At 44.0% G+C, this 27524-nt stretch overlaps 1 protein-coding gene across 4 annotated transcripts in view; it reads left to right on the forward strand.

The window, feature by feature from the left end:
* Nucleotides 1-27524, forward strand: part of EFR3B (EFR3 homolog B) — a 361584-nt gene that overhangs the window by 325334 nt on the left and 8726 nt on the right. For all 4 annotated transcript variants that reach the window (XM_088447581.1, XM_088447583.1, XM_088447582.1 and 1 more), the window contains 3 exons: nucleotides 1915-1963; nucleotides 5447-5553; nucleotides 7651-7700. In XM_088447581.1, coding sequence (XP_088303707.1) covers nucleotides 1915-1963; nucleotides 5447-5553; nucleotides 7651-7700 — 206 coding nt within the window. The remainder of the gene's footprint in view (nucleotides 1-1914; nucleotides 1964-5446; nucleotides 5554-7650; nucleotides 7701-27524) is intronic.

Here is a 27524-nt window from a genome sequence, read left to right on the forward strand (position 1 = left end):
ATAGCACACTGACAGTTGGGGATCCCTGAACAATAGCACACTGACTTTTGGGGGTCCCAGAACAATAGCACACTGACAGTTGGGGATCCCAGAACAATAGCACACTGGCTTTTGGGGGTCCCAGAACAATAGCACACTGACAGTTGGGGATCCCAGAACAATAGCACACTGACAGTGGGGGATCCCAGAACAATAGCACACTGACAGTTGGGGATCCCAGGAAAACAGCACACTGACAGTTGGGGATCCCAGAACAATAGCACACTAACAGATGGGGATCCCAGGACAAAAGCACACAGACAGTTGAGGATCCCTGAACAATAGCACACTGACAGTTGGGGATCCCAGGACAATAGCACACTGGCAGTTGGGGATCCCAGAACAATAGCACACTGACAGTTAGGGGTCCCAGGAAAAGAGCACACTGACAGTTGGGGATCCCAGAACAATAGCACACTAACAGTTGGGGGTCCCAGAACAATAGCACACTGACAGTTGGGGATCCCAGAACAATAGCACACTGACTTTTGGGGGTCCCAGAACAATAGCACACTGACAGTTGGGGATCCCAGAACAATAGCACACTGACAGTTGGGGATCCCAGGAAAAGAGCACACTGACAGTTGGGGATCCCATAACAATAGCACACTGACAGTTGGGGATCCCAGAACAATAGCACACTGACAGTTGGGGATCCCAGGAAAAGAGCACACTGACAGTTGGGGATCCCAGAACAATAGCACACTAACAGTAGGGGATCCCAGGACAATAGCACACTGACAGTTGGGGGTTCCAGAACAATAGCACACTGACAGTTGGGGATCCCAGGACAATAGCACACTGACAGTTGGGGATCCCAGAACAATAGCACACTGACAGTTGGGGATCCCAGGACAATAGCACACTGTCAGTTGGGTATCCCAGAACAATAGCACACTGACAGTTGGGGATTCCATAACAATAGCACACTGACAGTTGGGGATCCCATAACAATAGCACACTGACAGTGGGGGGGTCCCAGAACAATAGCACACTGACAGTTGGGTATCCCAGAACAATAGCACACTGACAGTTGGGGATTCCATAACAATAGCACACTGACAGTTGGGGATCCCATAACAATAGCACACTGACAGTTGGGAGTTCCATAACAATAGCACACTGACAGTGGGGGGTCCCAGAACAATAGCACACTGACAGTGGGGGGGTCCCAGAACAATAGCACACTGACAGTGGGGGGGTCCCAGAACAATAGCACACTGACAGTGGGGGGTCCCAGAACAATAGCACGCGGTTTGCTGGTTTCTGTCTGCAGTATTCCTAGCTATGACTGTCTAATTTCCAGAACAAATTTGTGCTATCTCAGGGCTGGATTCAGCTTGGATTGCAAGATTGCAGACGCACGCATCCAGTAGATTGTTGCGTTCTGCGCATGGGTTTGCATCGCAGTGTGCGAACTCTTCACCGTAACCAGGAAAGCGATTGCAGTGAGTACGCAGACCCATGGCAGAGTGATTGGCAGGAAGTGCCATTTGGGAGTGGTGACAGGGGTGAATGTGCCAGTGCGTTGATCGCCGTTGCAGGGGCGTGCCTAAATTATCCATTGCGATACCATATGCTGCCTATGCTCTAGACGCTTGCAGGAAGTTTAACAATTTCTGAGTAAGATCTGACCTTGTGTAAGTGTGCGGGAGCCTCCGATGTTACTGATGTTATCGCAGACATGCAATGTATCGGGGAAGTGGCCGTCCCTATATATTGTGCTGCGGCAGCATTGCGATCGCAATCATTTGCATATGTTCGCAGACGCCCTGCGTGCGCATTAGCAGAATAGTAATCCGTGCTGTACCAGGCCCTCAATCCGCAGTATTTGTACCGTCTGACATCTCTCTTTATCTCGTTGTCTCTTATCAGAAAGCCCCAGCAGAGGAGATCACATTTGAAACTCTGAAAAAAGCGATAGGTACGTGATCTGGAGTCTGTTTATATGTCCATGGAGTTTCCCATCGTCATGGGCTCAGTGTACTGTATAACATCACACCTGCCCTGCAAGATCATTCCAATCATGTCAAACCTATAACGAGCTGCTTACTGAGCTCTTACTTCCATTACAAGGCACATAGAATTACCTAATATTTACTGACATGAAATGAAATCTACATTTTCTATGTTTTATTGTATTTAGATAGGGTACTTGTGCCATCGAAAAAATGACCGTCCAAATGTATCACTGGGCCTGATTCAGACCCGCTCGCGAGCGATATGCCCTCGCAAGCGGGTTGATGGTGGCCCAGTGCGCATGCACACAACAGAGCCGGCTCCGTCGTGCGCATGCGCGAGACCCGGATAGCGACGGGCAATCCGTCGCTCCACGTCACGTACCTTTGGTGGGTGGGCCAGGGGCTTGGCTGCCCAGACGGAGGCGTTCCCATGGGAATGCCCACCGTCTGGGGCCGGCCCCACTGACATCTCGAGTGATGTCAGTGGGAGAGCTTTCGGCTCTGTTAGAGCCGAAAGCTCTCTGGGGCTTGCGGCAACGAGACCCTACCACAAGGGTCTCGTCGCAAGCCCAATGGTCGCGATGGTCTTGACCATCATCATGGCCGCTCGCTATAGCTGTGGGAGCGGCCAGGAGGCCGTTCGAAAAAACCAGAAGGCCGGCCCTGATTCAGAGCGAGCGCTCTGTCACAGCGTCCGGCTCTGAATCAGGCCCACTGACCCTTCCCTTATTGTTTTGTGATTGGCTGTCCTTGCTGCCATTCATCTGCCAATCACAGAACAGGAAAGCCCTAAAAGTACATGGAGCCTTGTTCCCTCAAAAATGATCAGTGTCACACCTGAAGAAGTCAGATGTGATGGACGTCAGAAAAAAGTTTTGAATTCAAATATTTGTCCTGCGGTCTCCCAACTGGCATAGCTCTAATCTCCGAGTATTGCCCCCACATAAAATGTGCCCGTCCCCTGCCCACGGGGAACGAGCACAATTGTGCAGGCTGAACCAGTATTTATGAACCAATAAACTCAGTAGGTTCCCCAGCGATGCCTCTCTATAGCTGATCAGTACACTTTAAAGTATTAAAAACTCTTCTAGTACGGGACAGTTGCCATTTGCAGCTATCGGGCATCGGACCTGCGCCGTAGATGTTACATTCACATTGTTAAATGTTGGAAATATCAGTCAATGTTTTATCCTCTGCCTGTGCTGATATTGGCTCATTTATTTTTTAGAATACCCCCTTGTATTATTACTTTCCCCAATCCTAGAAGTAATTGCTGTGTGATTCCTACAGCTGTACATGAGTGTTACCTGTGAAACGCATAGCCTATCTGAATTATCCCCAAAGGTATTTTAACCTAGCTATAAACTATTTGAGTGACATTTTTATTCCTTAAGGTCATGTCTATTTTGGCGCACCAGCCGGCCTCAATTCATCCTGGGTACATACAGTACAAAGAATTATTAAAACGCATTCAGCCATAACGTTCTCGGCTGGGTGACATCAATTTGCTGACTTACAAATGGGCCTCACGTTGCAGACTGCGCATCCTGTTTTTTGACTCTCGCTGATAGTGTCGGTGTGAGATGTAGGATGGGTTTGACCATGCTGCAGTGCAATGGATGTGATTCCTGGTGCAAACCAATCACGCTAATGTGTGACACTGCAGGGAGCACGTGATGGAGCTGAGGGAGTTGGACCCTTGCAGTCACCATATGTCTGGCAGACCCCAGTGTTTACCAGTTTGCTAACCACAGCAAGACCTCCATGTTGCTCATTGTGGAATGTAGCAGGAGCCACTACAGCTGGGGTAATCACCATGCGGTCCACACTTCCCAGCACATGCCCTGACACAGTTTTGCTATTAGGGCATACTAAAACTATAGCAGGGCATGTTGGGATGTGTAGTCCTACAGCGGCTGGAGGGCCGAATGTTGAATTCCCCTGCACTAGAGTGTCCAGAGGAAAATTGCTATGTGTGTTGTAATGGAAACCTCTGGAAGGACACTTGTCTAAGTCAATGGTTCCCAAACTTTTTTTTGAATCACGGTGCCCTAGAGTATCAGCATTGTTTTCACGGCACCCCTAAGCCAAATGATTGTTACTGAGAAATTCAGGAAAACATGTAGTAAAGTAAATTGTGCTGACCTGTCATCCTTAGGCTCAGTTATGTGGTGGTGGACAGGTTTGCGCTTCTGTTTGTCCACATATATAAATTACAATGACCATAAATAATTTGATTTTGTGCTAGACCACCAACCTGAGGCACCCCTGCAAGTGTCCCGAGGCTTTGCCTAGGTAAAGACACCCCATTAGAACACAGTTACCCCACCTCGGTCACAAGTGGAGCTGAGAATGTGTATGACACTGCATCACCAGTACTGGAGTACACACGGCTCCAGGCACACAAGATGGGCTCCACAAACTGGCATACGTTCAACTGTACAACATATCTAATAAGTGTAAATGGAAGAATAGTCCAGTGCTGAGTGTCACATCTCTGACAACCAAAGGCCGACGCAGCATAACTCCCGACCGGCGTTTCTCTTTTTTTTTTTTTTTTTATTAATAAATGAAGAAATTATTCATTTCACGGTGTCTGGTGTAACTTTTGCTACGTAATAATCTCACAGTGAGGAATTTTAGCTCCTAAATTGTAGAATGTACACTGCTACACATACTGACCCGTAATGATAGCTGTATAAACACGGTTTCCTCTCCAAAAAAGATCTGTCCTAGGTAGAATTTTTTTTGCTTTTTTACTTGTTTTTTTTTTTTCATTTATGCACCATTAGTCAATTTATTTATTTTTATTTTTTTAACCGCGTTTCTCACACATTTCCTTGTATTCTTTGGCTGGCGTGTCTAAATATTTGTTGATTTTTTAATGTTAATTTTTTTTTTTTATATCTAAAAAAAAGTTTTATTTTTTCTGCTTACATGTTTCAATTTATGCATTTCTAGGTTTTTATTGTATTAGTGGAATTTTGCCACAGAAGTAGAAATTTGCGGAGTAGGATGCATTTCTTTTTTTCTGTCCTGCCCCCCTCCTCCTTTTTTTTTTTTTTTTTTTTTTTACGGTTGAAAAACAATAAAAATTAATATTAAATAAAATAAAAAAAGCACTTCAACCTCAGAGGTGATGAAAATAATCCAGCTACTTTGGTGGGAGGAGAAGGTTGTGCGCCATCCTGCAATGCTGGGAACTCTGCTGTAAATAAGCCCCATACACACCGTTATCTCATCCAGTGATTGTGCTAAAGGTGTCTCGTGCGTCTACACTCATCAGGGATCTTGCCCAAGCTGCCAACTCCTTCTATTGGTTTGGTGCATTTACGCCGCTGCAGAATTCTCTGTAAATCCAGGCGCTTACTGACAAAACGGGGTGCATTGGGGCAAATGTAGGTGCACATTTTCAGCATCCTTCTTTCTGTGCTTATTTCGCACAGTGGACAGCGTGGCGGTGGAGGAGCAGGAGCGGGAACGAAGGCGACAGGTAGTGGAGAAGTTCCAGAAGGCTCCATTTGAGGAGATTGCAGCTCACTGTGGCGCCAGGGTAAGTAAGAATCAATGTGTAAAATAAATAGCTTGCATGATACCATGGTATGTTTGGCTTTTGTTCACCGCAATGGAACACTCACAGCAAGCCATGTGACTTCAGTCGGCCAGTCCTACTTCTTTACAGCAACGTCGGCCATTTTGCAAAGCATTGCAGATAACTGCGATGATGTTATGAGGACAAGCTACCAAAATGTCTCATTGCTGAACTTTGTGCAATTATAAAATTGTAAAAATCTTATACTCATATAGTATACTGTATATATATTTTTTTAAACATGGCCACTGTGGCTGCATTCACTGGACACACCCTAGACACTCTCACAACACGCCCATGAGGCAGGCGGGCTTTTTTTTTTTCGATCACTTTAAGTCGCCCCCAGTAACCTAACAGGAACACCCATGGCTTTCTGGCCCTGATTCAGAGCCGGACGCTCTGACAGAGCGCTCGCTCTGAATCAGGGCCGTCCTTCTCTTTTTTCAGAGCGGCCTCCTGGCCGCTCGCATAGCTGTGGGTTACCACCCACAGCTATAGCGAGCTGCCAAAAAGATGGTTGCGATGGTCAAGACCATCGGGCTTGTGATGAGACCCTTGTGGTAGGGTCTCTTGGCCGCAAGCCCTGGAGTGCTTTCGGCTCTATCAGTGCATGCGCACTGGCCCAACATCGACCCGCTTGCGAGCGCTCAGCGCTCGCGAGTGGGTCTGAATTAGGCCCTCTGTTGCCTGCCCAAATGAGAGCGTATCCGTACGCAGCAGCGGTCTCTGCGTACACTCAGTGGAACTTTTTACACAGTAGCAAATAATCACTTAACTGCGCAAACGTCAACAGGGCGTTGATGTCGGACGCAGTGGAACGATTTTTTTTGCCACTGTGCATGCACAGCTATTGGCTAGCAACGGCGGTTGCTGAGGGGATTTATTCGCAAAGTGAGTGACAGGTGGTCAGCATTTGGGGGAGGTAACGAGGGGTGGCTAGAATAATGAACACGTGTCGGGACCATTTCTGGGTGAGCCCTATTGAGACGCAGCAGGAGAGGTTCCGGCGTCTTAGGTGAGACGCTCATTCAGAGACCGCATAGGGGTTGCTCACAGGTTCCATATGCGACCGATGTTCCTGATGTTTTCGCTTTTGTATGTAGTCGGCGGATGCGAGACGCCGCAGGTGGGAGTCTCTGTGCACAACACATTAGCATATTTCCGATGACCATCCCTACCCCTTGAAACTGAATATCTTGTCCTGTGGAATGAAATTATGTTGCCTGAGGGCGCGGTAGCCTAATTTTACTGTAGCTGGGAACACCTCCACCCGCCTAACTGATGGCCTGGATACTGCACTATAACAATGATAAGCATAGTGGGCCTCATTCAGAGTCGGTCGAAGCGGTCGTACGGGAAAAGGGTCCGGATATTCAAATGATTCCCTCGCAAGTTGTGTCCCTAAGTTCGGATCGGTAGCTGGCCGACCAAGGGGAGGAAGCGGTTGGAAGACAAAAAAAACGTCCTCTTCTCATACGCATTGCACGTCATCTCCGGGCATATAAGGATTAATCGAGACCATCGGAACTGGTCGTAGAGCTTAAGGTTGACCATACCCTCTCTTAAACTCTATGATCATGTCAGTGTAAAAACCTCCCATGTCACATGTGCCATGACGCTACTGTGTTAATTATGCACTCCCATAAACCGTATGCACTCCCATAAAACGCCGTTCGCATAATGAGGCACGCCTGCGTTCGGATCTCCACTCCCCCGTTTTCAAGCACCTTCCCCTGTTACCACCCACAAACGCCTCAATCTGTCACTCAAACTACCGACCTGGCTGTGTTCAAGAAGAGAGAAATTTCTGATCGTAGCGGCTAGTTTGCGCACGCACATTGCGAACTTTATGCATGCGCAGTATAGCGAACATCGGTGGCGTACGACCGTGCGGCCGCTTCGACCGACTCTGAATGAGGTCCAGTGTCTCTGACATGAGATGTATAGCGGTGTTAGGGGAAGGTAACATAAAAATGTGTATGTTACTAATAATGAATGTACTAATAAATTCTCTCCCCATGTCCTGCTCTCGCCCACTTTTCTCACTTCTTCCTCAAGGCATCGTTGTTACAAAGCAAACTGAACCAAATCTTTGAGCTGACTATACGGTGAGTGATCGCCCCGGTATTTACACCCTTCTCTGCAACTGGTGAATGTGTTCATTTTTAAAATTGTGAGTGGTTGTGGAGAGTAAGGGGGTAAATTTACTAAAGTGAGAGTTTTTAGAAGAGAGTTTTAAAAGTGATGTTGCCCATAGCAACCAATCAGATTCTAGCTATTATCTTCTAGAAGGTGCTAGTTAAATGTTAATTAGAATCTGATTGGTTACTATGGGCAACATCACTTTTAAAACTCTTCTAAAACCTCTCACTTTAGTAAATTTACCCCTTAGAGTGTGTGCCCGGGGGGGAGCTGGGGGCCACAGTGTATGGTCAGGGGGTGGCGGACCAGAGTGTACAGTCTTTGGGGACGCGGTGAAGGTCCAGAATGTACGACAGTGGGGGGAGGTGGGCCACAGTGTATGGTCAGGGTGTACAGTTGGAGATTAGAGGGGGCCAAAGTGTGGTTAGGGGTGGGGAGGGCCAGAATGTACGGACATCGGGGCAGGGAAGGCCAGGGTGTACAGTCTCTGGGGGTGTGGTGGAGGGCCAAAGTGTACCACCATCGGGGCAGGCCAAGAGGGTGTACAGTCTCTAGGGTCGTGGTAGAGAGCCAGAGTGTACGGCCATCGGGGGGTGGGGAAGGCCAGGATGTTCAGTCTCTGGGGGGGCGTGGTAGAGGGCCAGAGTGTACGGCAATCGGGGGGCGGGGAAGGCCAGGATGTTCAGTCTCTGGGGGGGCGTGGTAGAGGGCCAGAGTGTACGGCAATTGGGGGGCGGGGAAGGCCAGGATGTTCAGTCTCTGGGGGGGCGTGGTAGAGGGCCAGAGTGTACGGCCATCGGGGGGCGGGGAAGGCCAGGATGTTCAGTCTCTGGGGGGCGTGGTAGAGGGCCAGAGTGTACGGCAATCGGGGGGCGGGGAAGGCCAGGATGTTCAGTCTCTGGGGGGGCGTGGTAGAGAGCCAGAGTGTACGGCCATCGGGGGGCGGGGAAGGCCAGTATGTTCAGTTTCTGAGGGGCGTGGTAGAGGGCCAGAGTGTACGGACATTGGAGGGCGGGGAAGGCCAGGATGTTCAGTCTCTGGGGGGGCGTGGTAGAGGGCCAGAGTGTACGGCCATCGGGGGGCGGGGAAGGCCAGGATGTTCAGTCTCTGGGGGGCGTGGTAAAGGGCAAGAGTGTACGGCAATAGGGGGGCGGGGAAGGCCAGGATGTTCAGTCCCTGGGGGGGCGTGGTAGAGGGCCAGAGTGTACGGCCATCGGGGGGCGGGGAAGGCCAGTATGTTCAGTTTCTGAGGGGCGTGGTAGAGGGCCAGAGTGTACGGACATTGGGGGGCGGGGAAGGCCATGATGTTCAGTCTCTGGGGGGGCGTGGTAGAGGCCCAGAGTGTACGGCCATTGGAGGGCCGGGAAGGCCAGGATGTTCAGTCTCTGGGGGGGCGTGGTAGAGGGCCAGAGTGTACGGCCATCGGGGGGCAGGGAAGGCCATGATGTTAAGTCTCTGGGGGGGCCTGGTAGAGGGCCAGAGTGTACGGCAGTGGGGGGAGGTGGGCCACAGTGTATGGTCAGAATGAACAGCTGAAGGTTGCAGGGGGCCAGAGTGTATGGTCAGGGTGTTGATGGAGGTCAAGAGTGTGCAGTCGGGGGATGGGACAGAGTGTGTGGTTGCGGGTGGGGAGGGACAGAGTGTGTGACCATGGGGGTGCGGAGGAGGGCTACAGTGTACAGTTAGGCGGTCGGTGGTGTGGCAGAGTGTATGGTCAGGGGGTGGGGGTGGGCCAGAGTGTATGGTTATGGAATGGGGATGGGCCAGAGTGTATGGTCGGGGGTGGGTGGGGGGTCAGCAAAGTGCCCGAGTGTATGGTCATGGGCTAGGGGAGGCCAGAGTGTACAGTCAGTGTAGAGAACTGGCGCTATGTTGTTTTGCTAAATAAATAGACAGAAAAAAGTACTGTATAAAAATATCACATTTATTAAAATGAACAGTGCTAGAGATTTAGGCCCTGATTCAGACCCGCTCGCTGGTCTGAAGGGCGTTTTTTTTTTTTTTTTGAGTCCGGCCTCCTGGCCGCTCGCTAAGCTGTGGGTGACCACCCACAGCTTAGCGAGCGGCCAGGCGATGGTCACGATCCATAATACAGTGTGACAGCGTATAACTCAGGTGCAGATGGAGGATGCACAGTATTAGGCTATAGATATAATCAGTAGGTATCACTATACATACAGTGTGACAGCTTATAACTCAGGTGCAGATGGAGGATGCACAGTATTAGGCTATAGATGTAATCAGTAGGTATCACTATACATACAGTGTGACAGCTTATAACTCAGGTGCAGATGGAGGATGCACAGTATTAGGCTATAGATGTAATCAGTAGGTATCACTATACATACAGTGTGACAGCGTATAACTCAGGTGCAGATGGAGGATGCACAGTATTAGGCTATAGATGTAATCAGTAGGTATCACTATACATACAGTGTGACAGCGTATAACTCAGGTACAGATGGAGGATGCACAGTATTAGGCTATAGATGTAATCAGTAGGTATCACTATACATACAGTGTGACAGCGTATAACTCAGGTGCAGATGGAGGATGCACAGTATTAGGCTATAGATGTAATCAGTAGGTATCACTATACATACAGTGTGACAGCGTATAACTCAGGTGCAGATGGAGGATGCACAGTATTAGGCTATAGATGTAATCAGTAGGTATCACTATACATACAGTGTGACAGCGTATAACTCAGGTGCAGATGGAGGATGCACAGTATTAGGCTATAGATGTAATCAGTAGGTATCACTATACATACAGTGTGACAGCGTATAACTCAGGTGCAGATGGAGGATGCACAGTATTAGGCTATAGATGTAATAAAGTAGGTATCACTATACATACAGTGTGACAGCGTATAACTCAGGTGCAGATGGAGGATGCACAGTATTAGGCTATAGATGTAATCAGTAGGTATCACTATACATACATTGTGACAGCGTATATCTCAGGTGCAGATGGAGGATGCACAGTATTAGGCTATAGATGTAATCAGTAGGTATCACTATACATACAGTGTGACAGCGTATAACTCAGGTGCAGATGGAGGATGCACAGTATTAGGCTATCGATGTAATACAGTAGGTATCACTATACATACAGTGTGACAGCGTATAACTCAGGTGCAGATGGAGGATGCACAGTATTAGGCTATAGATGTAATCAGTAGGTATCACTATACATACAGTGTGACAGCGTATAACTCAGGTACAGATGGAGGATGCACAGTATTAGGCTATAGATGTAATCAGTAGGTATCACTATACATACAGTGTGACAGCATATAACTCAGGTACAGATGGAGGATGCACAGTATTAGGCTATAGATGTAATCAGTAGGTATCACTATACATACAGTGTGACAGCTTATAACTCAGGTGCAGATGGAGGATGCACAGTATTAGGCTATAGATGTAATCAGTAGGTATCACTATACATACAGTGTGACAGCGTATAACTCAGGTACAGATGGAGGATGCACAGTATTAGGCTATAGATGTAATCAGTAGGTATCACTAAACATACAGTGTGACAGCTTATAACTCAGGTGCAGATGGAGGATGCACAGTATTAGGCTATAGATGTAATCAGTAGGTATCACTATACATACAGTGTGACAGCGTATAACTCAGGTACAGATGGAGGATGCACAGTATTAGGCTATAGATGTAATCAGTAGGTATCACTATACATACAGTGTGACAGCTTATAACTCAGGTACAGATGGAGGATGCACAGTATTAGGCTTTAGATGTAATCAGTAGGTATCACTATACATACAGTGTGACAGCATATAACTCAGGTACAGATGGAGGATGCACAGTATTAGGCTATAGATGTAATCAGTAGGTATCACTATACATACAGTGTGACAGCTTATAACTGAGGTGCAGATGGAGGATGCACAGTATTAGGCTATAGATGTAATCAGTAGGTATCACTATACATACAGTGTGACAGCGTATAACTCAGGTACAGATGGAGGATGCACAGTATTAGGCTATAGATGTAATCAGTAGGTATCACTATACATACAGTGTGACAGCGTATAACTCAGGTGCAGATGGAGGATGCACAGTATTAGGCTATAGATGTAATCAGTAGGTATCACTATACATACAGTGTGACAGCGTATAACTCAGGTACAGATGGAGGATGCACAGTATTAGGCTGTAGATGTAATCAGTAGGTATCACTATACATACAGTGTGACAGCGTATAACTCAGGTACAGATGGAGGATGCACAGTATTAGGCTATAGATGTAATCAGTAGGTATCACTATACATACAGTGTGACAGCGTATAACTCAGGTGCAGATGGAGGATGCACAGTATTAGGCTATAGATGTAATCAGTAGGTATCACTATACATACAGTGTGACAGCGTATAACTCAGGTGCAGATGGAGGATGCACAGTATTAGGCTATAGATGTAATCAGTAGGTATCACTATACATACAGTGTGACAGCGTATAACTCAGGTACAGATGGAGGATGCACAGTATTAGGCTATAGATGTAATCAGTAGGTATCACTATACATACAGTGTGACAGCTTATAACTCAGGTGCAGATGGAGGATACACAGTATTAGGCTATAGATGTAATCAGTAGGTATCACTATACATACAGTGTGACAGCGTATAACTCAGGTGCAGATGGAGGATGCACAGTATTAGGCTATAGATGTAATCAGTAGGTATCACTATACATACAGTGTGACAGCGTATAACTCAGGTACAGATGGAGGATGCACAGTATTAGGCTGTAGATGTAATCAGTAGGTATCACTATACATACAGTGTGACAGCGTATAACTCAGGTACAGATGGAGGATGCACAGTATTAGGCTATAGATGTAATCAGTAGGTATCACTATACATACAGTGTGACAGCTTATAACTCAGGTACAGATGGAGGATGCACAGTATTAGGCTTTAGATGTAATCAGTAGGTATCACTATACATACAGTGTGACAGCGTATAACTCAGGTGCAGATGGAGGATGCACAGTATTAGGCTATAGATGTAATCAGTAGGTATCACTATACATACAGTGTGACAGCGTATAACTCAGGTGCAGATGGAGGATGCACAGTATTAGGCTATAGATGTAATCAGTAGGTATCACTATACATACAGTGTGACAGCCTATAACTCAGGTGCAGATGGAGGATGCACAGTATTAGGCTATAGATATAATCAGTAGGTATCACTATACATTCAGTGTGACAGCGTATAACTCAGGTGCAGATGGAGGATGCACAGTATTAGGCTATAGATGTAATCAGTAGGTATCACTATACATAGAGTGTGACAGCGTATAACTCAGGTGCAGATGGAGGATGCACAGTATTAGGCTATAGATGTAATCAGTAGGTATCACTATACATACAGTGTGACAGCGTATAACTCAGGTGCAGATGGAGGATGCACAGTATTAGGCTATAGATGTAATCAGTAGGTATCACTACATACAGTGTGACAGCGTATAACTCAGGTGCAGATGGAGGATGCACAGTATTAGGCTATAGATGTAATAAAGTAGGTATCACTATACATACAGTGTGACAGCGTATAACTCAGGTGCAGATGGAGGATGCACAGTATTAGGCTATAGATGTAATCAGTAGGTATCACTATACATACAGTGTGACAGCGTATAACTCAGGTGCAGATGGAGGTTGCACAGTATTAGGCTATAGATGTAATCAGTAGGTATCACTATACATACAGTGTGACAGCGTATAACTCAGGTGCAGATGGAGGTTGCACAGTATTAGGCTATAGATGTAATCAGTAGGTATCACTATACATACAGTGTGACAGCGTATAACTCAGGTGCAGATGGAGGATGCACAGTATTAGGCTATAGATGTAATACAGTAGGTATCACTATACATACAGTGTGACAGCGTATAACTCAGGTGCAGATGGAGGATGTACAGTATTAGGCTATAGATGTAATCAGTAGGTATCACTATACATACAGTGTGACAGCGTATAACTCAGGTGCAGATGGAGGATGCACAGTATTAGGCTATAGATATAATCAGTAGGTATCACTATACATACAGTGTGACAGCTTATGACTCAGGTGCAGATGGAGGATGCACAGTATTAGGCTATAGATGTAATCAGTAGGTATCACTATACATACAGTGTGACAGCGTATAACTCAGGTGCAGATGGAGGATGCACAGTATTAGGCTATAGATGTAATCAGTAGCTATCACTATACATACAGTGTGACAGCGTATAACTCAGTTGCAGATGGAGGATGCACAGTATTAGGCTGTAGATGTAATCAGTAGGTATCACTATACATACAGTGTGACAGCGTATAACTCAGGTACAGATGGAGGATGCACAGTATTAGGCTGTAGATGTAATCAGTAGGTATCACTATACATACAGTGTGACAGCGTATAACTCAGGTACAGATGGAGGATGCACAGTATTAGGCTATAGATGTAATCAGTAGGTATCACTATACATACAGTGTGACAGCGTATAACTCAGGTACAGATGGAGGATGCACAGTATTAGGCTATAGATGTAATCAGTAGATATCACTATACATACAGTGTGACAGCGTATAACTCAGGTGCAGATGGAGGATGCACAGTATTAGGCTATAGATGTAATCAGTAGGTATCACTATACATACAGTGTGACAGCGTATAACTCAGGTGCAGATGGAGGATGCACAGTATTAGGCTATAGATGTAATCAGTAGGTATCACTATACATACAGTGTGACAGCGTATAACTCAGGTGCAGATGGAGGATGCACAGTATTAGACTGTAGATGTAATCAGTAGTTATCACTATACATGCAGTGTGACAGCTTATAACTCAGGTGCAGATGGAGGATGCACAGTATTAGGCTATAGATGTAATCAGTAGGTATCACTATACATGCAGTGTGACAGCGTATAACTCAGGTGCAGATGGAGGATGCACAGTATTAGGCTATAGATGTAATCAGTAGGTATCACTATACATACAGTGTGACAGCGTATAACTCAGGTGCAGATGGAGGATGCACAGTATTAGGCTATAGATGTAATCAGTAGGTATCACTATACATACAGTGTGACAGCTTATAACTCAGGTGCAGATGGAGGATTAACAGTATTAGGCTATAGATGTAATCAGTAGGTATCAGTATACATACAGTGTGACAGCGTATGACTCAGGTGCAGATGGAGGATGCACAGTATTAGGCTATAGATGTAATCAGTAGGTATCACTATACATACAGTGTGACAGCGTATAACTCAGGTGCAGATGGAGGATGCACAGTATTAGGCTATAGATGTAATGAGTAGGTATCACTATACATACAGTGTGACAGCTTATAACTCAGGTGCAGATGGAGGATTAACAGTATTAGGCTATAGATGTAATGAGTAGGTATCACTATACATACAGTGTGACAGCTTATAACTCAGGTGCAGATGGAGGATGCACAGTATTAGGCTATAGATGTAATCAGTAGGTATCACTATACATACAGTGTGACAGCGTATAACTCAGGTGCAGATGGAGGATGCACAGTATTCGGCTATAGATGTAATCAGTAGGTATCACTATACATACAGTGTGACAGCGTATAACTCAGGTGCAGATGGAGGATGCACAGTATTAGGCTATAGATGTAATCAGTAGGTATCACTATACATACAGTGTGACAGCGTATAACTCAGGTGCAGATGGAGGATGCACAGTATAGAGGCTATAGATGTAATCAGTAGGTATCACTATACATACAGTGTGACAGCTTATAACTCAGGTGCAGATGGAGGATGCACAGTATTAGGCTATAGATGTAATCAGTAGGTATCACTATACATGCAGTGTGACAGCGTATAACTCAGGTGCAGATGGAGGATGCACAGTATTAGGCTATAGATGTAATCAGTAGGTATCACTATACATACAGTGTGACAGCGTATAACTCAGGTGCAGATGGAGGATGCAAAGTATTAGGCTATAGATGTAATGAGTAGGTATCACTATACATACAGTGTGACAGCTTATAACTCAGGTGCAGATGGAGGATTAACAGTATTAGGCTATAGATGTAATGAGTAGGTATCACTATACATACAGTGTGACAGCTTATAACTCAGGTGCAGATGGAGGATTAACAGTATTAGGCTATAGATGTAATGACTAGGTATCACTATACATACAGTGTGACAGCGTATAACTCAGGTGCAGATGGAGGATGCACAGTATTAGGCTATAGATGTAATCAGTAGGTATCACTATACATACAGTGTGACAGCTTATAACTCAGGTGCAGATGGAGGATGCACAGTATTCGGCTATAGATGTAATCAGTAGGTATCACTATACATACAGTGTGACAGCGTATAACTCAGGTGCAGATGGAGGATGCACAGTATTAGGCTATAGATGTAATCAGTAGGTATCACTATACATGCAGTGTGACAGCGTATAACTCAGGTGCAGATGGAGGATGCACAGTATTAGGCTATAGATGTAATCAGTAGGTATCACTATACATGCAGTGTGACAGCGTATAACTCAGGTGCAGATGGAGGATGCACAGTATTAGGCTATAGATGTAATCAGTAGGTATCACTATACATGCAGTGTGACAGCGTATAACTCAGGTGCAGATGGAGGATGCACAGTATTAGGCTATAGATGTAATCAGTAGGTATCACTATACATGCAGTGTGACAGCGTATAACTCAGGTGCAGATGGAGGATGCACAGTATTAGGCTATAGATGTAATCAGTAGGTATCACTATACATACAGTGCGACAGCGTATAACTCAGGTGCAGATGGAGGATGCACAGTATTAGGCTATAGATGTAATCAGTAGGTATCACTATACATACAGTGCGACAGCGTATAACTCAGGTGCAGATGGAGGATGCACAGTATTAGGCTATAGATGTAATCAGTAGGTATCACTATACATACAGTGCGACAGCGTATAACTCAGGTGCAGATGGAGGATGCACAGTATTAGGCTATAGGTGTAATCAGTAGGTATCACTATACATACAGTGCGACAGCATATAACTCAGGTGCAGATGGAGGATGCACAGTATTAGGCTATAGATGTAATCAGTAGGTATCACTATACATACAGTGTGACAGCATATAACTCAGGTGCAGATGGAGGATGCACAGTATTAGGCTATAGATGTAATCAGTAGGTATCACTATACATAGAGTGTGACAGCGTATAACTCAGGTGCAGATGGAGGATGCACAGTATTAGGCTATAGATGTAATCAGTAGGTATCACTATACATACAGTGTGACAGCGTATAACTCTGGTGCAGATGGAGGATGCACAGTATTAGGCTATAGATGTAATCAGTAGGTATCACTATACATACAGTGTGACAGCGTATAACTCAGGTGCAGATGGAGGATGCACAGTATTAGGCTATAGATGTAATCAGTAGGTATCACTATACATACAGTGTGACAGCGTATAACTCAGGTGCAGATGGAGGATGCACAGTATTAGGCTATAGATGTAATCATTAGGTATTACTATACATACAGTGTGACAGCGTATAACTCAGGTGCAGATGGAGGATGCACAGTATTAGGCTTTAGATGTAATCAGTAGGTATCACTATACATACAGTGTGACAGCGTATAACTCAGGTGTAGATGGAGGATGCACAGTATTAGGCTATAGATGTAATCAGTATGTATCACTATACATACAGTGTGACAGCTTATAACTCAGGTGTAGATGGAGGATGCACAGTATTAGGCTATAGATGTAATCAGTAGGTATCACTATACATACAGTGTGACAGCGTATAACTCAGGTGCAGATGGAGGATGCACAGTATTAGGCTATAGATGTAATCAGTAGGTATCACTATACATACAGTGTGACAGCGTATAACTCAGGTGCAGATGGAGGATGCACAGTATTAGGCTATAGATGTAATCAGTAGGTATCACTATACATGCAGTGTGACAGCGTATAACTCAGGTGCAGATGGAGGATGCACAGTATTAGGCTATAGATGTAATCAGTAGGTATCACTATACATGCAGTGTGACAGCGTATAACTCAGGTGCAGATGGAGGATGCACAGTATTAGGCTATAGATGTAATCAGTAGGTATCACTATACATGCAGTGTGACAGCGTATAACTCAGGTGCAGATGGAGGATGCACAGTATTAGGCTATAGATGTAATCAGTAGGTATCACTATACATACAGTGCGACAGCGTATAACTCAGGTGCAGATGGAGGATGCACAGTATTAGGCTATAGATGTAATCAGTAGGTATCACTATACATACAGTGCGACAGCGTATAACTCAGGTGCAGATGGAGGATGCACAGTATTAGGCTTTAGATGTAATCAGTAGGTATCACTATACATACAGTGCGACAGCGTATAACTCAGGTGCAGATGGAGGATGCACAGTATTAGGCTATAGGTGTAATCAGTAGGTATCACTATACATACAGTGCGACAGCATATAACTCAGGTGCAGATGGAGGATGCACAGTATTAGGCTATAGATGTAATCAGTAGGTATCACTATACATACAGTGTGACAGCATATAACTCAGGTGCAGATGGAGGATGCACAGTATTAGGCTATAGATGTAATCAGTAGGTATCACTATACATAGAGTGTGACAGCGTATAACTCAGGTGCAGATGGAGGATGCACAGTATTAGGCTATAGATGTAATCAGTAGGTATCACTATACATACAGTGTGACAGCGTATAACTCTGGTGCAGATGGAGGATGCACAGTATTAGGCTATAGATGTAATCAGTAGGTATCACTATACATACAGTGTGACAGCGTATAACTCAGGTGCAGATGGAGGATGCACAGTATTAGGCTATAGATGTAATCAGTAGGTATCACTATACATACAGTGTGACAGCGTATAACTCAGGTGCAGATGGAGGATGCACAGTATTAGGCTATAGATGTAATCATTAGGTATTACTATACATACAGTGTGACAGCGTATAACTCAGGTGCAGATGGAGGATGCACAGTATTAGGCTTTAGATGTAATCAGTAGGTATCACTATACATACAGTGTGACAGCGTATAACTCAGGTGTAGATGGAGGATGCACAGTATTAGGCCATAGATGTAATCAGTATGTATCACTATACATACAGTGTGACAGCTTATAACTCAGGTGTAGATGGAGGATGCACAGTATTAGGCTATAGATGTAATCAGTAGGTATCACTATACATACAGTGTGACAGCGTATAACTCAGGTGCAGATGGAGGATGCACAGTATTAGGCTTTAGATGTAATCAGTAGGTATCACTATACATACAGTGTGACAGCGTATAACTCAGGTGTAGATGGAGGATGCACAGTATTAGGCCATAGATGTAATCAGTATGTATCACTATACATACAGTGTGACAGCTTATAACTCAGGTGTAGATGGAGGATGCACAGTATTAGGCTATAGATGTAATCAGTAGGTATCACTATACATACAGTGTGACAGCGTATAACTCAGGTGCAGATGGAGGATGCACAGTATTAGGCTATAGATGTAATCAGTAGGTATCACTATACATACAGTGTGACAGCGTATAACTCAGGTGTAGATGGAGGATGCACAGTATTAGGCTATAGATGTAATCAGTATGTATCACTATACATACAGTGTGACAGCTTATAACTCAGGTGTAGATGGAGGATGCACAGTATTAGGCTATAGATGTAATCAGTAGGTATCACTATACATACAGTGTGACAGCGTATAACTCAGGTGCAGATGGAGGATGCACAGTATTAGGCTATAGATGTAATCAGTAGGTATCACTATACATACAGTGTGACAGCGTATAACTCAGGTGCAGATGGAGGATGCACAGTATTAGGCTATAGATGTAATCAGAAGGTATCACTATACATACAGTGTGACAGCGTATAACTCAGGTGCAGATGGAGGATGCACAGTATTCGGCTATAGATGTAATCAGTAGGTATCACTATACATACAGTGTGACAGCGTATAACTCAGGTGCAGATGGAGGATGCACAGTATTAGGCTATAGATGTAATCAGTAGGTATCACTATACATAGAGTGTGACAGCGTATAACTCAGGTGCAGATGGAGGATGCACAGTATTAGGCTATAGATGTAATCAGTAGGTATCACTATACATACAGTGTGACAGCGTATAACTCTGGTGCAGATGGAGGATGCACAGTATTAGGCTATAGATGTAATCAGTAGGTATCACTATACATACAGTATGACAGCGTATAACTCAGGTGCAGATGGAGGATGCACAGTATTAGGCTATAGATGTAATCAGTAGGTATCACTATACATACAGTGTGACAGCGTATAACTCAGGTGCAGATGGAGGATGCACAGTATTAGGCTATAGATGTAATCATTAGGTATTACTATACATACAGTGTGACAGCGTATAACTCAGGTGCAGATGGAGGATGCACAGTATTAGGCTTTAGATGTAATCAGTAGGTATCACTATACATACAATGTGACAGCGTATAACTCAGGTGTAGATGGAGGATGCACAGTATTAGGCTATAGATGTAATCAGTAGGTATCACTATACATACAGTGTGACAGCATATAACTCAGGTGTAGATGGAGGATGCACAGTATTAGGCTATAGATGTAATCAGTAGGTATCACTATACATACAGTGTGACAGCATATAACTCAGGTGTAGATGGAGGATGCACAGTATTAGGCTATAGATGTAATCAGTAGGTATCACTATACATACAGTGTGACAGCATATAACTCAGGTGTAGATGGAGGATGCACAGTATTAGGCTATAGATGTAATCAGTAGGTATCACTATACATACAGTGTGACAGCGTATAACTCAGGTGCAGATGGAGGATGCACAGTATTAGGCTATAGATGTAATCAGTAGGTATCACTATACATACAGTGTGACAGCGTATAACTCAGGTGTAGATGGAGGATGCACAGTATTAGGCTTTAGATGTAATCAGTAGGTATCACTATACATACAGTGTGACAGCTTATAACTCAGGTGTAGATGGAGGATGCACAGTATTAGGCTATAGATGTAATCAGTAGGTATCACTATACATACAGTGTGACAGCGTATAACTCAGGTGCAGATGGAGGATGCACAGTATTAGGCTATAGATGTAATCAGTAGGTATCACTATACATACAGTGTGACAGCGTATAACTCAGGTGCAGATGGAGGTTGCACAGTATTAGGCTATAGATGTAATCAGTAGGTATCACTATACATACAGTGTGACAGCGTATAACTCAGGTGCAGATGGAGGATGCACAGTATTAGGCTATAGATGTAATCAGTAGGTATCACTATACATACAGTGTGACAGCGTATAACTCAGGTGCAGATGGAGGATGCACAGTATTAGGCTATAGATGTAATACAGTAGGTATCACTATACATGCAGTGTGACAGCGTATAACTCAGGTGCAGATGGAGGATGCACAGTATTAGGCTATAGATGTAATCAGTAGGTATCACTATACATACAGTGTGACAGCGTATAACTCAGGTGCAGATGGAGGATGCACAGTATTAGGCTATAGATGTAATCAGTAGGTATCACTATACATACAGTGTGACAGCTTATAACTCAGGTGCAGATGGAGGATTAACAGTATTAGGCTATAGATGTAATCAGTAGGTATCAGTATACATACAGTGTGACAGCGTATGACTCAGGTGCAGATGGAGGATGCACAGTATTAGGCTATAGATGTAATCAGTAGGTATCACTATACATACAGTGTGACAGCGTATAACTCAGGTGTAGATGGAGGATGCACAGTATTAGGCTATAGATGTAATCAGTAGGTATCACTATACATACAGTGTGACAGCTTATAACTCAGGTGCAGATGGAGGATGCACAGTATTCGGCTATAGATGTAATCAGTAGGTATCACTATACATACAGTGTGACAGCGTATAACTCAGGTGCAGATGGAGGATGCACAGTATTAGGCTATAGATGTAATCAGTAGGTATCACTATACATACAGTGTGACAGCGTATAACTCAGGTGCAGATGGAGGATGCACAGTATTCGGCTATAGATGTAATCAGTAGGTATCACTATACATACAGTGTGACAGCGTATAACTCAGGTGCAGATGGAGGATGCACAGTATTAGGCTATAGATGTAATCAGTAGGTATCACTATACATACAGTGTGACAGCGTATAACTCAGGTGCAGATGGAGGATGCACAGTATAGAGGCTATAGATGTAATCAGTAGGTATCACTATACATACAGTGTGACAGCTTATAACTCAGGTGCAGATGGAGGATGCACAGTATTAGGCTATAAATGTAATCAGTAGGTATCACTATACATGCAGTGTGACAGCGTATAACTCAGGTGCAGATGGAGGATGCACAGTATTAGGCTATAGATGTAATCAGTAGGTATCACTATACATACAGTGTGACAGCGTATAACTCAGGTGCAGATGGAGGATGCAAAGTATTAGGCTATAGATGTAATGAGTAGGTATCACTATACATACAGTGTGACAGCTTATAACTCAGGTGCAGATGGAGGATTAACAGTATTAGGCTATAGATGTAATGAGTAGGTATCACTATACATACAGTGTGACAGCGTATAACTCAGGTGCAGATGGAGGATGCACAGTATTAGGCTATAGGTGTAATCAGTAGGTATCACTATACATACAGTGTGACAGCTTATAACTCAGGTGCAGATGGAGGATGCACAGTATTCGGCTATAGATGTAATCAGTAGGTATCACTATACATACAGTGTGACAGCGTATAACTCAGGTGCAGATGGAGGATGCACAGTATTAGGCTATAGATGTAATCAGTAGGTATCACTATACATGCAGTGTGACAGCGTATAACTCAGGTGCAGATGGAGGATGCACAGTATTAGGCTATAGATGTAATCAGTAGGTATCACTATACATGCAGTGTGACAGCGTATAACTCAGGTGCAGATGGAGGATGCACAGTATTAGGCTATAGATGTAATCAGTAGGTATCACTATACATGCAGTGTGACAGCGTATAACTCAGGTGCAGATGGAGGATGCACAGTATTAGGCTATAGATGTAATCAGTAGGTATCACTATACATACAGTGCGACAGCGTATAACTCAGGTGCAGATGGAGGATGCACAGTATTAGGCTATAGATGTAATCAGTAGGTATCACTATACATACAGTGCGACAGCGTATAACTCAGGTGCAGATGGAGGATGCACAGTATTAGGCTATAGATGTAATCAGTAGGTATCACTATACATACAGTGCGACAGCGTATAACTCAGGTGCAGATGGAGGATGCACAGTATTAGGCTATAGGTGTAATCAGTAGGTATCACTATACATACAGTGCGACAGCATATAACTCAGGTGCAGATGGAGGATGCACAGTATTAGGCTATAGATGTAATCAGTAGGTATCACTATACATACAGTGTGACAGCATATAACTCAGGTGCAGATGGAGGATGCACAGTATTAGGCTATAGATGTAATCAGTAGGTATCACTATACATAGAGTGTGACAGCGTATAACTCAGGTGCAGATGGAGGATGCACAGTATTAGGCTATAGATGTAATCAGTAGGTATCACTATACATACAGTGTGACAGCGTATAACTCTGGTGCAGATGGAGGATGCACAGTATTAGGCTATAGATGTAATCAGTAGGTATCACTATACATACAGTGTGACAGCGTATAACTCAGGTGCAGATGGAGGATGCACAGTATTAGGCTATAGATGTAATCAGTAGGTATCACTATACATACAGTGTGACAGCGTATAACTCAGGTGCAGATGGAGGATGCACAGTATTAGGCTATAGATGTAATCATTAGGTATTACTATACATACAGTGTGACAGCGTATAACTCAGGTGCAGATGGAGGATGCACAGTATTAGGCTTTAGATGTAATCAGTAGGTATCACTATACATACAGTGTGACAGCGTATAACTCAGGTGTAGATGGAGGATGCACAGTATTAGGCTATAGATGTAATCAGTATGTATCACTATACATACAGTGTGACAGCTTATAACTCAGGTGTAGATGGAGGATGCACAGTATTAGGCTATAGATGTAATCAGTAGGTATCACTATACATAGAGTGTGACAGCGTATAACTCAGGTGCAGATGGAGGATGCACAGTATTAGGCTATAGATGTAATCAGTAGGTATCACTATACATACAGTGTGACAGCGTATAACTCTGGTGCAGATGGAGGATGCACAGTATTAGGCTATAGATGTAATCAGTAGGTATCACTATACATACAGTGTGACAGCGTATAACTCAGGTGCAGATGGAGGATGCACAGTATTAGGCTATAGATGTAATCAGTAGGTATCACTATACATACAGTGTGACAGCGTATAACTCAGGTGCAGATGGAGGATGCACAGTATTAGGCTATAGATGTAATCATTAGGTATTACTATACATACAGTGTGACAGCGTATAACTCAGGTGCAGATGGAGGATGCACAGTATTAGGCTTTAGATGTAATCAGTAGGTATCACTATACATACAGTGTGACAGCGTATAACTCAGGTGTAGATGGAGGATGCACAGTATTAGGCTATAGATGTAATCAGTATGTATCACTATACATACAGTGTGACAGCTTATAACTCAGGTGTAGATGGAGGATGCACAGTATTAGGCTATAGATGTAATCAGTAGGTATCACTATACATACAGTGTGACAGCGTATAACTCAGGTGCAGATGGAGGATGCACAGTATTAGGCTATAGATGTAATCAGTAGGTATCACTATACATACAGTGTGACAGCGTATAACTCAGGTGCAGATGGAGGATGCACAGTATTAGGCTATAGATGTAATCAGTAGGTATCACTATACATGCAGTGTGACAGCGTATAACTCAGGTGCAGATGGAGGATGCACAGTATTAGGCTATAGATGTAATCAGTAGGTATCACTATACATGCAGTGTGACAGCGTATAACTCAGGTGCAGATGGAGGATGCACAGTATTAGGCTATAGATGTAATCAGTAGGTATCACTATACATACAGTGCGACAGCGTATAACTCAGGTGCAGATGGAGGATGCACAGTATTAGGCTATAGATGTAATCAGTAGGTATCACTATACATACAGTGCGACAGCGTATAACTCAGGTGCAGATGGAGGATGCACAGTATTAGGCTATAGATGTAATCAGTAGGTATCACTATACATACAGTGCGACAGCGTATAACTCAGGTGCAGATGGAGGATGCACAGTATTAGGCTATAGGTGTAATCAGTAGGTATCACTATACATACAGTGCGACAGCATATAACTCAGGTGCAGATGGAGGATGCACAGTATTAGGCTATAGATGTAATCAGTAGGTATCACTATACATACAGTGTGACAGCATATAACTCAGGTGCAGATGGAGGATGCACAGTATTAGGCTATAGATGTAATCAGTAGGTATCACTATACATAGAGTGTGACAGCGTATAACTCAGGTGCAGATGGAGGATGCACAGTATTAGGCTATAGATGTAATCAGTAGGTATCACTATACATACAGTGTGACAGCGTATAACTCTGGTGCAGATGGAGGATGCACAGTATTAGGCTATAGATGTAATCAGTAGGTATCACTATACATACAGTGTGACAGCGTATAACTCAGGTGCAGATGGAGGATGCACAGTATTAGGCTATAGATGTAATCAGTAGGTATCACTATATATACAGTGTGACAGCGTATAACTCAGGTGCAGATGGAGGATGCACAGTATTAGGCTATAGATGTAATCATTAGGTATTACTATACATACAGTGTGACAGCGTATAACTCAGGTGCAGATGGAGGATGCACAGTATTAGGCTTTAGATGTAATCAGTAGGTATCACTATACATACAGTGTGACAGCGTATAACTCAGGTGTAGATGGAGGATGCACAGTATTAGGCTATAGATGTAATCAGTAGGTATCACTATACATACAGTGTGACAGCGTATAACTCAGGTGCAGATGGAGGATGCACAGTATTAGGCTATAGATGTAATCAGTAGGTATCACTATACATACAGTGTGACAGCGTATAACTCAGGTGCAGATGGAGGATGCACAGTATTAGGCTATAGATGTAATCAGTAGGTATCACTATACATAGAGTGTGACAGCGTATAACTCAGGTGCAGATGGAGGATGCACAGTATTAGGCTATAGATGTAATCAGTAGGTATCACTATACATACAGTGTGACAGCGTATAACTCTGGTGCAGATGGAGGATGCACAGTATTAGGCTATAGATGTAATCAGTAGGTATCACTATACATACAGTGTGACAGCGTATAACTCAGGTGCAGATGGAGGATGCACAGTATTAGGCTATAGATGTAATCAGTAGGTATCACTATACATACAGTGTGACAGCGTATAACTCAGGTGCAGATGGAGGATGCACAGTATTAGGCTATAGATGTAATCATTAGGTATTACTATACATACAGTGTGACAGCGTATAACTCAGGTGCAGATGGAGGATGCACAGTATTAGGCTTTAGATGTAATCAGTAGGTATCACTATACATACAGTGTGACAGCGTATAACTCAGGTGTAGATGGAGGATGCACAGTATTAGGCTATAGATGTAATCAGTATGTATCACTATACATACAGTGTGACAGCTTATAACTCAGGTGTAGATGGAGGATGCACAGTATTAGGCTATAGATGTAATCAGTAGGTATCACTATACATACAGTGTGACAGCGTATAACTCAGGTGCAGATGGAGGATGCACAGTATTAGGCTATAGATGTAATCAGTAGGTATCACTATACATACAGTGTGACAGCGTATAACTCAGGTGCAGATGGAGGATGCACAGTATTAGGCTATAGATGTAATCAGTAGGTATCACTATACATACAGTGTGACAGCGTATAACTCAGGTGCAGATGGAGGATGCACAGTATTAGGCTATAGATGTAATCAGTAGGTATCACTATACATACAGTGTGACAGCGTATAACTCAGGTACAGATGGAGGATGCACAGTATTAGGCTATAGATGTAATCAGTAGGTATCACTATACATACAGTGTGACAGCGTATAACTCAGGTGTAGATGGAGGATGCACAGTATTAGGCTTTAGATGTAATCAGTAGGTATCACTATACATACAGTGTGACAGCTTATAACTCAGGTGCAGATGGAGGATGCACAGTATTAGGCTGTAGATGTAATCAGTAGGTATCACTATACATACAGTGTGACAGCGTATAACTCAGGTACAGATGGAGGATACACAGTATTAGGCTGTAGATGTAATCAGTAGGTATCACTATACATACAGTGTGACAGCGTATAACTCAGGTGTAGATGGAGGATGCACATTCCAGCTGTGAAGAACAGTAGTTAGTATATGTCTGTATCCATTATGCTGAAAGTAGTAATAGTCCTAGTGTCACAGGTTTTATATGGGTCTTATCTCATCTCCATGGGTATACACACCCAGCTTTGTCAGAGTGCCCATGCTGACCCCTGTATACCGCCAAAAGCACCTACAATGGGCATGTGAGCGTAAGGTGCAATGGAGGAAGGTGGCCTGGCTGACGAATCACGTTTACTTTTACATCATGTGGACGGCCAGGTGTGTGCGCGTCATTTATCTGGGGAAGAGATGGCACCAGGATGCACTATGAG

This window comes from Taudactylus pleione, unplaced genomic scaffold (genome assembly GCF_031769625.1).
Source record: "Taudactylus pleione unplaced genomic scaffold, aTauple2 ptg000434l, whole genome shotgun sequence".
Taxonomy (NCBI): domain Eukaryota; kingdom Metazoa; phylum Chordata; class Amphibia; order Anura; family Myobatrachidae; genus Taudactylus; species Taudactylus pleione.